General features: G+C 36.2%; 1 protein-coding gene across 1 annotated transcript in view; it reads left to right on the top strand.

The window, feature by feature from the left end:
* Positions 1-14,778, top strand: part of dlg2 (discs, large homolog 2 (Drosophila)) — a 140,079-nt gene that overhangs the window by 47,154 nt on the left and 78,147 nt on the right. The window contains exon 3 of the mRNA XM_055148468.1: positions 12,922-12,959. Coding sequence (XP_055004443.1) covers positions 12,922-12,959 — 38 coding nt within the window. The remainder of the gene's footprint in view (positions 1-12,921; positions 12,960-14,778) is intronic.

The raw sequence follows: 14,778 nt of genomic DNA, 5'->3' as shown, positions 1-14,778 counted from the left end.
GTCCCAGTTATGTGTCAGATCTGTGGAGAGACGATCACCCACAGTAAAAATACATGTTTCTCAAGGTATTTTTGAGTAATAAAACACATGCCCCCCACCAGAAAAGTTACATAGTACACCTTTAAAGTCTACTATGATTTTAAACACAAAATTTAAAAGATTGAATTTCATATTATACAATCTTACAGTTGTTGGCTGTTTTTGTGACACTAACAAAGCGAAATATAACACTGTATTCGCACTGTTAATGAGCACATACTTTCTTTCTACAGTTGTATTATTCCTGTAGTATTTTTGAGGAGTTGTTCTTGGTGGCCGGTGAGGGTCTAGCTGCTGTCAGTGAGCTTGTATGCAGCACTTGGCATTGTCAGAGTGACACTGGTATAAGCTAACTCAGAGCTGGCACAGTGTGGAGTGGAGAGCCTTATTTCACCACGAAGACAACAGGAAGGGAGCTGTCTGCTATCTACACTTTATATATGACCTTGAAATACCTGAAAAATGTACACTATAAGCTTATTTATCTTTGGACCAAACCTGAGCGGGCCCGCATATACAAATATTGATACTACTGTAGTAACATTATGCTGTGCTCTACATGTATCTCTGTGGTGAAATGTTAAGCAGTTGCTATGGAGATACTGTCAAAATGTTTTATTATGGTCTAAAAACTTAAGTAAAAACACAGAATGGATTTAAACAACACAGTTTCAGGACATCTGTTTAGGTGTTTGATTTTTAGCCAAAAAAGGTGAGAGTGACAAACTGATAAACTGTTGGCCAGCTGTATTGTATTTTTATCTGTGAGACTTATTTATACATTATTTATAAGAGAACAAATCAGCACACCTTTTGTAGTTACGGCTAACTACAGCTTTTTCGAGTCAGTTTGTGTTAAAACAATGCTCAGATTAAAGTCTCACTCGGCTTCAGACAGAACAGTGCCTACAGTTAGCATCACACTCCCACAGAACGTTGATGGCTGGAAAAGATCAGTAAATGCTAACTCAAAAACACAGAATAATAGATCATTAGTTTAAGCATGAACAGCATGTGCACAGGGCATTATGTAAACCGAGGAAATGGGCTCATATACGGATCCCGGACTTTCATGGGCACAGCTGGAAAGCAACTAATTGGAGCTCTGGGAGATTTTCAGACGTTTTCCAGCATTTATTTAATATAGAAATGTCTATTGAAAATAAGGGTTTGCTTTTATTATATATTTTTTTGTTTAATAATAACCAATGCTTTTAACACAATAAAATAAGCTGCAGTGAAGTTATTTTTAGTATCTCAAATTTCTGCACCATCAATGAAGCTGAGGTATATTTATATTACTATATTTCTATATTTAAAATTTTTACTTGTACATACGGTATGCATTTAACACAATTATGCCTTAATTGACACCAGTCTCTTGCTATTTTTGCTACTTATTTTGAATTTATCATTAGATATGTTGCTCTTTACTATTTATTATTTATATTTATTGTTATGTGTGAGCTACTTTGTCCAAATAATTTTCCTTGTGGATGAATAAAGTTTGTCCAAGTCTAAGGTGTAAGTTCATATTCATATTTCAGCCTTTTTTGGACAAGTACTTTTGGTTTCCTGTTTTTCTTTTTTCATAAACTTAGCCTTTTGTGTATTACCAAACAGATTCAATGCTCTAATGAATACATTGTGCCATAGCATGTACATTCAGACTTGTTCAATGATTTAATGCATCTATATACAAACTACTCCTCTGTTTTTTCATCAGTGTGGTGCTGAAAAATGGAGAAACAGTTGCTAACTCTTACTTTATACAGCCCCAAGGCAAGCACAATAACAACAAAAGGCTTGCGGCGTATGGTCAGAGGAAGGAGCGGTGCTTTGGTGGACAGTGAGTCAGCGGTCAAAGACGCAGGACATGAAAGCTTTGTGATCTTTCTGTGATGATCTTGTTTGTTTTTTTCATTAGACACATGTAAGTACTGAAAGACTTTAAGGAGAAGAGGAAGAAAAATCAAAGGGCAGTGATGAAGATCGAGACTACTACACTACAATTATATGCACAATGAACTCTGAGTGCACTAAACAACCAAATTCAAATCGTGCCTCCCCAAAACCAGGCTATGACACATTTAGGGACATCTAGGAATTTTGCCTTAAAACTAAAACTTTGTAGGTATAACTACTAATCAAACAGCTATCAGACATATAACCACACTGTTAGAAAGAAATTGCTGCGTTTCAGATAACATCACTACATGTCAGTATTATGTAATACAGATGGAGGGTGGCTACAACAGGGTAGCCACCATCTTAAAAGTCTTAAAAAGGTCTTAAAAAGGTCTTAAATTTCATGTTCCTAAACTAAGGCCTTAAAAAGTCTTAAATTATGTTGTCCAAGTCTTATTTTTTTCACAAAGGTCTTAAATTTAATTTGCCTATTTTTTTGTATACTCAACCGGGCTGCAGTGCAAAGTTAAATGGAGGGAGGGAAACAAAAACAACAAGAACAACATGAAATCGCGTAACGTGAATGGAGTATATGCAAACAATAATTTGGTTTCTGGCACCGGCGGCAATGAGTAAACAATCAGTACAGTGGAGGACGATGTTGGATGGATCATGGTTTAATCCATAGTGGCTCTTAGATTCTAGATGTAGTAGTTGGTTGGTCATTATTAGAATTGGACCTGGTGTTTTTCACCCGCATAATGGGTGTGATGTTGGTCTTAATTTTCATTTAAGTGGCCTTAAAAAGGTTTTTAAAAGGTCTTAAATTTGGGATAGTCAAATCTGGGGATACCCTGTAAAATTAACATAGTTCTGTTGCTGATTTTTGTTGCAATATAGCATGTTCTTAGGTCTAGTCAATAATAGAAATGATCAGGTTTTATATTTGGGAATTTACCTTTCCAGTATTTCATGGCAAAGCACAGTGTAATCATCTAGAAGTATAACAGCATCACACTGTATAATCTGAAAGCCACCAATAGAGAAACTGTAGACGTTGTAAAATAAATTGTAGTAGTCCGAGAGAAGAGGAGAGGAATGACACTGCAGTTCTAAGGCTGGAGAAGTTTATTTACGATCAGTACAGGACGCAGCAATCCTCAGGACATTGTGATAGTGCTGTTCACCCTAGTCTTGTCCAGTCCAGTCTGGCTATGCTTCTATTGTAGGGAGTATTATACCTCTGATGACGCAGTCTAAGATAACGAGGGTTGAGCTGGCAGTGTGCCCTCAATACAGCAATGGCATGGTATTTCCCTAACACTTACAAACTCTATTACTCAAATCTGACGCTTCAATCATAGTTCTCGGGTTACGTGAATTTTGATAAATCAGTTTAAATGCCAGTTATCCAATTTTCCTGGCAAACCTGTAAACGTGACTAATGCAGCGGTGGTAGAAGTACTGAATTTTGTTAAAAACACATTATGTAGCTTTTCTGGCTGCCTGCTTGCCTCTATGAAGATGCTATTGCTTTGCCTGTAATATTCAGGTTCAGAACTGCAGAGAGACAAGCCCACTCACAGTAAGAATACATGTATTATTGCATTATTCATATGTAGTGGAGGAGTTGTACAAATACTTCCTGTCAAATGTAGTTATGTATCTATATAGGCAGGTATCCAGTGTAAGTCCTTTCGGATAATAATTGTAATATTGTGGAGGTTTTCAGTGATGATGTCTGCTTTATTTGTGAATCTGAATTATTCCTTTATATTGTAACTGTATATCTCGTTTAATTTTATTTTTTTATCTTTGCGTAGAGTTCAGCTGCACATGTGTTGGAGCTTATCTGGTCTGGTGGGTTGGATCAGCCCTGTGCTCACATAAGACTTGTCCACTGGTGTTCATATGAAGCAGGGCTGAGGTTGAGATGAGTGAACCAGCCTGAATGACATCTGTTTACTCAAGTGATTTGTGCTACGGTCTTTGTTATCCCTGTGTCCACTTCGGCTGTGGATCAGACCCGTTATTGCCCTTCTCTGAACCCAATCCATACGCAATATGTTTAACTCGCTGGCATTGATTTTGCATCCCGCTTGCATGCTAACGTTTGAGAGGTGATTGACTGCTACGTTGACACCTTTTTGTATTGGTTTCAAACAAAAGCATATGGGTGGGGTTTGTTTTTTATTTTATTTATTTATTTACTTGAATTAGGGCAATGCATATTGTTATATAGGCAGTTAAAATCATTTAAGATTTAGTTAGACCACAAAAGACACATTACTTGATATTACAAGCCATTAAAGTTCCAGAATTGTCTCTTGTGAGCTTTAAGCCATGTTATAATGCTGTTACCTCATCAGAAACATACCTGGAGTTGTGTTTTGTTATATTCACACATGTTTGAGTAATATTTTATAAACCCTTTAGTCTGTCTACATCTCCAAACCTCACCTTGTGTTGTCACGAAGTGGTCGTTTTCATGCTTCATGTTCATGATCCCAATGATTCTTGTGAAGGTGTATGGAGTTTAAAAACACACTGGAGCACTTCCTGGATTTACCACATGACCTCACAAGGAGAGTGCTTTCAGTTTGAGAGAAGAACTCACCCTAAATATGCAGGCTTTGTGTGTTAAACATGTGAATGATGCAAAACAACTCCAAGTATGTTTGGGACGAGGAAACAACATTATTCACCTCTTTTCCTCCCACTTTTGTCTCTAAATGCTCCTAAACCTCACTTTTTTGTGGTGGCACTTCCCATTCATGTCAATGGAGAATTTGGGAAACATTTTGCATCTTAACTATGACATAAATTTGGTTAATTTGTGTAAAATGTTATATGTTTACTGCACCTATTCTCAGGGGGGCTATAAAGTGGCTCATCCGTGTTGAACTTATTTGCTGTCAAGATCGGCAGTCTCATACAAAATAATACAACCCGAATGATGATGGCAGCGCCCACGGCAACTTCCGGAATAAGGCGGATAACATAGATCAGAAAATAGCCTAATATGAGCCCTTTAAGATTTTGCTAAAGATTTAACATTTCTATTCCCAGTTTGCACGAGCACTTTAAACATTAAATTTAATAGAAAACAGACTCATAACATAACACATCTGAGACATTACAGAGACGGTATAGACAGGGTTGTGTGTACCGGGTTCATTCCCTCACTCTCTCTCTCTGGTTGTAGCATCTCTAAGTGTGTCCCTATGGTAAACCAGCCATTTGCTGCGTGGGAACAGGCTCTCGTCTATAATGGTCATGCGCTCCAGTAGCATGATCGCAAACTGGTTTCCAAGGCCAGTGCCAAGTGTCGAAATGCATGTGACACTGGTGAGGTGTCATGGGCTTAAGGTGCACCATGTTACTTTTTGATTGGGGGTCCCTCACCTACTTGATAGGAATGCCTGGAATGTTCCACAGTATGAAATTAAACAGCTCTACCTTACATTTATTCAATTGCAGGTGATTTTATAGCTCAAAAATGGCCAAAAAAAAAAGGCACTCGATGATAAGCAGGGTTGCCTCTCCACAGATATAACCTATAACTTGGTCTGGTTTGGTCTCCATGAAGATAGAAAGGTTTAATGCTACACTGTGAAACATTCCAGACAAAGCAATCACATCTTCATGGAGAAAAGCATTTGACGAGCTCTCCACCAGAAACGTTACACCTTTAAGATTGTCTTTTTCTAAACTAAGGCTGAACAATTTGGGGAAGATATCTAATTTGAGATTTTTCTGACAAGCACTGCAATTTTGAGTAGATTTGTGATTTATGTTGTAATAACAGGATTCTAGTTAAAGTTTCAGAAATTACAGAACATGTTAGTACAGATGTTAGATTAGACTGAGGCAAACTTTATTGATCCACAAGGGGAATTATTCGGACACATAACTCACACTATATATTATAATAACGAAGAGAAAACATATAAATGGTAATAAATTCAAAATAAGACGCAAAAATAGCAAGAGTCAAATAAGGCATAATTATATAAATGTGTATGTACAAGTAAAAAACTATTATAAAAATTATGGTACTTCAAAAATGGCAGCCTTTGGTATTTGCTAATTGTGCCTATTCAAAATGTGATTTAGTTTTGATTTCGATTCATCCTGCAGCCCCAGTGTACGGGTATGTGCTCTGATGATGTGAGCCAGAGGTAGTTAGGGGCTGTGAGGGTCAGTGACAAATGAGCCAGTGAAGAGACAGAAAACACAAAGTGAAAAGCTCAGACAGAGGAGATCAAAGCTGTCTGCTCCTCTGTGCTCCGCTGTCACTAACTCCAAAGGTTAAAGTGGCTCTTTTCAGACTGGTTTCTGTAGGTTTTGTTCGTGTTCTACAGTTTGATGACCATAATGATGAGAATTTCAGAAAGGAGGGCCTATTGTTAAGTGTGTTGTCACTTCCAGTAGGCCTGTCATGAAAGTAGTAAATATAGATGGTAAATGATCAAATTAAAACCAAATAGGCAGAATTATCCCACAAAGGTAGAATTATCTCCTAAAAATATTAAAACCAAATAGGTAGAAATATCCCGGAAAGGTAGAATTTTCTCCCAAAAATATTAAAACTAATTAGGCAGAATTATCCCAGGTAGAATTATCCCACAAAAAATATTCTAAATGTTAAATTGTTAAATATAAATAAATAAATAAATAACAGAATCACTTAAGTAACTTGTGTATAATTAGTCATAGAAATTTACAATTCAACCTTCTTCAGCTCAAATCTCATATTGAACAGAAAAATAACCAAATTTTTCCCACTAGTATGAAGAAAAAGAATAAATATTAACCCCCAAAATGAATGTAGTAAATGGATGTAGTATTTGTAATGACAGCCCTAAAGAATCGATAGCAACTGACATTTTTACAATTTTCTCTTTTTTTCTTTTATCAACAACACATCTTGCATTGAAAAGGGATTACAGTTGTTTGATGCAAAAAAAGGTCATATGTGTCACAGAAATTGTAGGAGGATGAGGTAAGATGCTCGGTTATGGCAGCGTTAGTGAGATAAACACATAATAATAATCCAGTGTAATGATAGATTATTTACATATCTGATATAGTTTGTGGTTAAATATACATTTCTGAAAGGTAACTGTCTCTTGTTTGATGAATATATTAACAGCACTGTCACATAGTGTCCAAAACAACGCTGCAAATCAGATATGAAATCAGATATGAAATCAGAATGACAGTTGGACCTAGAACAATCTTATTTAGCTCTACATGAGATTTACTGTTTTTGAAAGAAATATCTGAACGAAAACAATAGGTAAAATCCTGCAGCTAACAGTCCTGACAAAACCTATAGCTCAAAATTTACAGTTGTGCTGTCGAGTTTCATTATGCTTCAGTCTTTTGTTGTATCTAGGAGTGTGCAAAAATATTGAAATATCAATATATTGTCATACTTAATTTGGTGGTAATATCGTTATCGCAGACTGCTGTTTCAATATATCACCACGAGTATTTTTGGTGTTTTAGTTATTTTTTTGTGACCACACTGCAATTTTGTTGCTTATTTAGTGATTATTAGGCTGATTATTGATGATATAGTGATTATTATTAGTGCTTATTTAGGAAACTTGATTATACAATACATTTGACATTAGGGGTGTGCAACAATGTCAAAATTATATCGTATTTTTTAATGTGATGATACAGTATCAGTATCACGGACTGTTGTATTGATGTATCACCAAGAGTATTTTTTGGTTTATTTTACTCAATTATTTTGTTTCAGTGCTACAGTTTTGTTGTTTGTTTAGTGGAAGAAACTTGTTTATGTGACAAATTTGACATTTTCACTGTTTTGATGATTAAAATATTTGTGTTTCATGTTAACTTTGCACGAGAAGTGGTTTAACAAAACTTGTAGTCTCACAGCCACAATTTAATGAACCTTATCTAATTGATTTGAAATATATCGTATCAAAATATGTATCGTATCGTGGCCTAGGTATCGAGGTATATATTGTATCGGCAACTTCTTAATGATACCCAGCCCTACTTGACATATTCACATATACATAACTTTGCACAAGTAGTAGTTTAACAAAGAAATATTGCTGCAAAAATGTATTTGATTCTGGAAAAAAACAGCAATATATCGCAAAATATCATGTAAAATATGTCATGATAATATCTCATTGTGACCCATGTATCACCTATTGCATTGAATCATGAGGGACCCCGTGAATCCCAGCCCTAGTTGTATCTCATTGACTTTGCACTGCTCGGACTTTCCCTGTACCATTATGGTTTCCCCTCATTACGTCGTGTTATGTTGGATGTGTGGATGGGCTCCTATGGCTCCTCCTTTTTCCTGACGTGCTCCATTGATCCGACTCTAATCTAGTTTTGGCTTCCTGACAGAGCTCACTTCCCTGAGGCATTAATTATGGCTCCATGTGATTTATATCAGTGGCTCCAGCTCGCAGCACTGTCCTCTCTTTAATCCAATCGGCTTCACGTCTGCGACCCAGCGCTTTTGCTCTCACCCAATCAGATATATTGAGTACGTGATGCAAGTACTTCCCCTGGTTTACACCCCCCTACAGCTAAATCACCCATCTGCCCTCCACAGTGTGTTCTATTACCCCCCTGAGTAAAGTTTGTACTGCGGAGTCTACGGGACAAGTAAACGCAAAGTTTTGTTCTCCTGGATAAGAGATGGTTTTGGATTACAATGGGCCAATGCAGATTTACTTTGACCCATGGATTATTTCATTCATGAGGATCTTTTGCAATTTACTTGACTGAGATTACATTTATTCAATTCTCTGGGCGTTAATGGACTTCACTAGACAAGGCAAGTTTGTATTTGTATAGCACAATTTGCACACAGTAATTCTAAGTGCTTTACAGAACAAGAAAGACATTAACATCACAATACAAACAAATTAAAACAATTCATCCACACAATTTACTTTAAAAGAGTAGACGTTATATGCAAAATGAAATTCTTTCAGTCATGCGCACAGCTCAACAGAACTGATTTAGCCTAGATTTGTACATTGTCAGATACACCTTGCTTTAAATAACTAAGGTGTGTTCATTTCAATGTAGTTCCTCCATTCAGCCAGAACTGAAAAAGCCATTTGGATGATTGGAGAAATGTATTCACTCTTAAGGACTAGACCAAAATCCCGAATTCAATTTTCTTTTGCGATGGAACCTGCCTGGACATCTGAGGGATTACATGGATATCTCTCCTGAAGTCTTTTAGGCTGCGTTTATACTTCAAAATCTTCAAAATTTGGTCTATACTGAGCTTAAACACGGAACTAAACCTGGAATTAAAGCATTACTAAAACTGGACCAAAACCAGGACCAAACAAAAACAAAAGTGATGGTTTCAGTGTAGTTAGCTCCTCCCTTCAAATAGATATAAGGCAGTGACTTATCAGAATCCCATAATTGAAGTGGCAAAACTTTTATCCAGTTTGCAGAATTCAATTTAGTTTTACAATGGAACCTACCTGGACATCTGAGGGATTACACGGATCTCTCTGCTGAAACCAGAATTGGACTAGACTGGAACCAAACCTGGAACTAAACCTGGACTAAACCCTTAATCTGGTGTGTGCCTTTCAACAATGACCTTTACCCTCACTCGGCGTTGGGACAGCCTGACCAGTAGCTCTTCGCTCAGCCCTTCCCTCCACGGCGGCAGCGTCCCAAACCTGCTTGCCCCTCCCCGGACTGATCGCCATGGGACCCTGAAGAAGCGCCTGTCCATGGAGCTTCTGAAGAACTGGGCCCCAGACCTGAGCAGCCTGAAGGGCCCAGTGAAGTGGCCCTCTGTGAACAGTGTGTACAAGTGGAAGCACAGCCTGGCTCATAAGCTGAAGTGGAGGCCGAGCTCAGAGGGAGAATTACAGGTGAAAGAATGTGATCTTATCAAGAGGTTTAATTCTAATTTATACTTTTTATTAACCTCAAGTGCCCATATTACGCCATTTCTGATCCATGTTATAATTTTGTTTCCTCATTGCAAACATACTGGGAGTTTTGTTGAACACACAAATCCTGCATATTTAGGCTGAGTTCTTCTCTAAAACAGAAAACAGTCTGCTCCACCTTATGATGTCTTGTGGTAATACAGGAATAAACTCCATACACCTTGGGATCTTTTCAGCTTTGGAATTTCCTCTGCTGAACTAAAGGTCAAATGCAGCTGTCATCACAATGTGGTTCACAGCATTTTGAGGTTTTGCGATGTAGAAAGACTAATAATAAAGCGTTACTCAAACATGTGTGAATGAAACACAACACAATACAACTCCAGTTATGTTTTTGATGAGTTGTCAACATTCTAACGTAAGGTTCAAAATGCTGTGCGCTGTAATTATAAAGCTTTTTTGGCGTTTGTAAAATCATGAATTAAAGCTGGTGCGCTGTTTGCATGGCAAGGCAAGCCAAGGCAAGTTTATTTGTATTTTACACAAAGTAATTCAAGGTGCTTTACAGAATAAGAAAAACATTAAAATCACAATAAAAACAAATCAAAACATAAATAATCATCATAAAATTTAAGATTAAAATGAAAAAAATTGTTAGCATTTGTTGTTAACATTAAAGTGACAAGAGGCAAAACTTTGCTTTAGTCTCTAGATGGCTAATTGTGAAATGAGCTCATAAATTCATTGTGTTAAATTGCTAAGAATCCTTAAACTGTGGAATAATTTTGGACCACTGAAAACTGTTTAATATGAACTACAGAAGTTTTGTTTATCATATATTTAAGACACTGAAAATCAGGTGCAGTGTCTAAAGAAAAGTCAATATTTTAGACTTTGAGATCACATAACATGTTTTAGCCAGCAGTGCATTTGTTAGACCCTGCTTTGCCACTTTAACTTTGTGCCACTCTATTTGCTTTAACTAACCCTTAATCCAGCTATTGGCTCGGATTAATTAGGATTACATTCTTGGGTAGTCATCTGTGAAGTGCTAAAACAAGTATTATTTCTTGAAGCTTGTAAATTAGATATTAGCTGGGGATTACTTTAAAAACACAAACCACCAGTGCAGAACTGAAAAGTGCATAATTTACTTTTCACGAACAACATTTTAACAACTTATTAAACGCGAGCAATTACTGACCAGTCAAAACATTTTTACTATGTTAGATTATCATTGAAGAAAGTTATTCAAAGTGCAAATGACTGCAGGTGAGAAGAGCTCTCTTGATGGTTGCCAGGTCTTTTCTTCATGGAGATGTTATTATTCTGTCTGGAATGTTTCACAGTATGGCATTAAACCTTTCTGTTATCATGGAGACCAAGTTACAGGTGAGATCTGTGGAAAGGCAACCCCGCCTACAGTCAGAATGCCTGTTTTTCCAAGTATTTTTCAGCTATAAAACCACCACTTAGAGCTGTTTAAGGTCATACTGTGGAACATTTCAGGCAGAGCAATGACATATCCATAGAAACAAGGAGGTGACGGACGTCCAACCAAAACGTTATGACATGTCCTGCTGATTGATTAGTCGACTAAAAAGGTGGTGTAGCAAAAGGTCTAGATTAGAAACTGTTACTGTTCTCTACGTATCTGAACCCAAACACCTCTCACTAGACTACACCTACACAAATTAATGCAAAACCAACTTTTTATGCAGAAAAAATAGTAGTAAGAAACTATGCGTTTATATAAAGACAGATTCAGTTTGTGAATCATAAATTGAATCTGCCTTTTTCCATATAAATATTTTTTTAAATGCATAAAAAATAACAAATCTTCAGCTCACTCATTAACTTCTCCTTCAGCTGTTGTCCAATTAACATTTTAAGAACACACTTTGGTCAACCGATTAATTGAGTAAATGAGTAAACTAAAGGCCTACAGTCCTATTGGTTGGTACAGTCAAAATAACAAAGTAATACAATATAGCTCCATAGCTTTTTTATTATTATAGAGTGCATTCTCAAGGCTTTGGTTTTGTTTATCCTCGTCATTTCTCATACCCAGATTTAATTACAAAGGCAGCTCCCCATCCATGGCATTTTACTCAGATTTATACAGATCATTAACAGGATAATTCAGGTTAAAAACTTCTCCTCGCTTGGGTTAATGGAAAAAGCGGGCACTTTATCTGTCACATCAACTCGTATTAACTTTATAAACTCAGCTTTGACTGTAATTCTGTTGCCAGCTGATGCATGTCTTTAAAACCTCATAAACCACTGAGGTACTGAGGTAATTACTGAAAATAAATTTTATTAATGCCCAACAAACTATAGGTCATCTCCAAATGAATTGAAAATAACTTAATATATAGAAATAACTTTGGATTTGTCTCCTTGAGGGATAGGAAAATCAACAATAATATTCTTAACTGTGATAAAAAGAAAGACTGTAATTGTTTGTGGTACATTTTGTATAATTATGAAAGTCCCCAAATAGTTGTCTCAGGGGGCAAGAGCCAGTTTTTCCTATTTTGCCATGAAGTATCCAAAAGGTAAATTCACAAATGCTGATCCTGATCATTTCTATTGGTTACTAGACCCAAGAACTCACTGTATTATAACACAAATCTGCATTTTAACAATATTTATTTATTTTTTTTTATTTTTACTGCCCCCATCTGTTTGAAACATTAACGGCCTATAGAATGATGTGATCTCTTCTGAAACACAGCGATAGATATAATAACCATTATACACCCAGACTGCGCAGAGAAAGCTATTAGCCATGATGTTCTCTTCTAGATCATTGTTGTTTTCACTTATAACAAAGTACAAAGCTATTATAGTTATAAACTGAAACTTCTTAATAACAAAGTACATAATGATAATAGTCATTTGAGTAGTGATACTTTTTACTGATATCATTCTGGGGGCTTCTACATATATCTGTACTGGTGGAATGTTAACAGAAAATTGTCTGAGAGTTCAAGAAAAAAATGCAAAATTTATTTAAATAACACATTTTCCGGAGCCTGTGATCAATACAAGCGTTCATGGTCCTGTTCAGGTGTTTGATTTTCAACAAAAAATGTTGTGACTAACTGAAAAACTGTTGACTAATGCTAACATCTGTTGTATTTCCATCTAAATTAGCTCTTTCTGTTCGGATTGTGTTAAAATAAAACAAAAATAAAAGATTAAAGGCTAATTCGAGCGTCAGACAGATCAGTGCCTATAGTTAGCTTCACACTTCTAGGAAATTTTGTTTGTTTGTTTGTTTGTTTGTTTTTATTTAGGTCCCCATTAGCTACTGAAAAACAGCAACTGTTCTTCCTGGGTTCCATTTATTTATTTATTTTTTCCTACAAAAAACAGGCAAGATGTACATGCACATAAACACCAACAATGAAACAAAAACAGAACAAAAATAACAAAAATATACGAATAATCATGATAATCAAAATAAAAATAATTTTGAAGATATCAGCTGCAAAGTGTCAATATTTCAATAACATTTTTAAACTGTCAGCATTTTTTAAATTCCTGTTGTTAATTATAATTATTTAGACCATATTATTGTGATACAAAAATTCGATATCTTGCCTAGTGTCTTGTCTCCCCATCACATGATCGAGGTGTAAGGTTTGAGATAAATAATTCACCCGACAAAGCAGATTACCGTATGAATTTTTTATCTTCCTGACATTTTACAAACATGTAATTAATCATGGTTCTGCAGTTGGCTGAGGTTAGTGGAGATCCTTTAATCAGCCTTTGACAGCGTTTGTGAATGCCAGTTTTCTGTCTGCTTTAAAGGACTATTTTCTGATGTGTTATAATGTTTCCTCATCCAAAACATCCCTGGAGTTGTGTTTTGTTTCATTCACACATGTTTAACACACAAACCTCGCATATTTAGGCTGAGTTTTTCTCTCAAACTGAAGACGCTCTGTTTGCAATGTCATGTGGTAATACAGAAAGTGCTCCACTGTGTGATTCTACTAAACTACATACACTTATACTAAACACATACTACACTTTCAGAAGAATCATTTGGATAATTTCAGACCTGGAATTGCCAAGCACTACTGAACTAAAGGTAAATGTCAGGACATCGCAAGTTGGAACAGATGTAAACAGACATTTAAACATGTGTGAATGAAACAAAACACGACTCCATGTATGTTTTTGATGAGAAAACAGTGTTATAACATGACTTAAAGCTCACAAGAATCAATTTTACGTAACAGAGGACCTTTAAGAACTGTTTTTGTTCTCCCTGTCCCACCTGATAATGAGTCAACACTTTATTAATTCCAGTGTTAAGAGTGTTCTTGTTATTCTGTGATCCTTAGCACTTCAAAACTTTAGAGGACTTGTTCATAGATGTCACTTTTGTGTTGTTTTCTTTTCACAAACAGCTTTTGTAATATTTGGAAATCAAAATCTTTGTCATCAAATTTGTAAAGCATGTTGATTCTTTTCCCAAGTAAGAAACTAAAATTTGTTTTGCCCCAGTAGTTCAGATGTATTGTAAAAGCAGGTCTTAGAAAAATAAGACCTCTGCTGTCTGCTTCTAATTATAAAGCATTTTTACCGACCCTGAATGAGGAAGCACAACCAGTGACCTGTTAGCACACTAGCTGTTGTGAGCATTATTGTGACTCTGGCCTCTGAAAGTTGCTTATAAACTCATAACTCATCAAGGTGAATAATTACTATGCTCAGATTGTGTTGGAAAAGCACCATATTGATGTTGTTTACAAACTTGAGCATTGGCTCAGTGATTTTAGGTGTTTGCCCAAAAATATTATGATTATTGGTGTGACCCCAATTCTGGCTTGGTGGTTAGAATAGTGGTCCCTCAGCCTGAAAGTCCAAGGATCAA

The sequence above is a fragment of the Boleophthalmus pectinirostris genome, unplaced genomic scaffold (genome assembly GCF_026225935.1).
Source record: "Boleophthalmus pectinirostris isolate CB_2022bp ecotype Guang Dong unplaced genomic scaffold, ASM2622593v1 HiC_scaffold_12, whole genome shotgun sequence".
NCBI lineage: Eukaryota > Metazoa > Chordata > Actinopteri > Gobiiformes > Gobiidae > Boleophthalmus > Boleophthalmus pectinirostris.
Note: the sequence above shows the minus strand (reverse complement) of the source record. Positions and strands in the feature narration are given on the sequence as shown.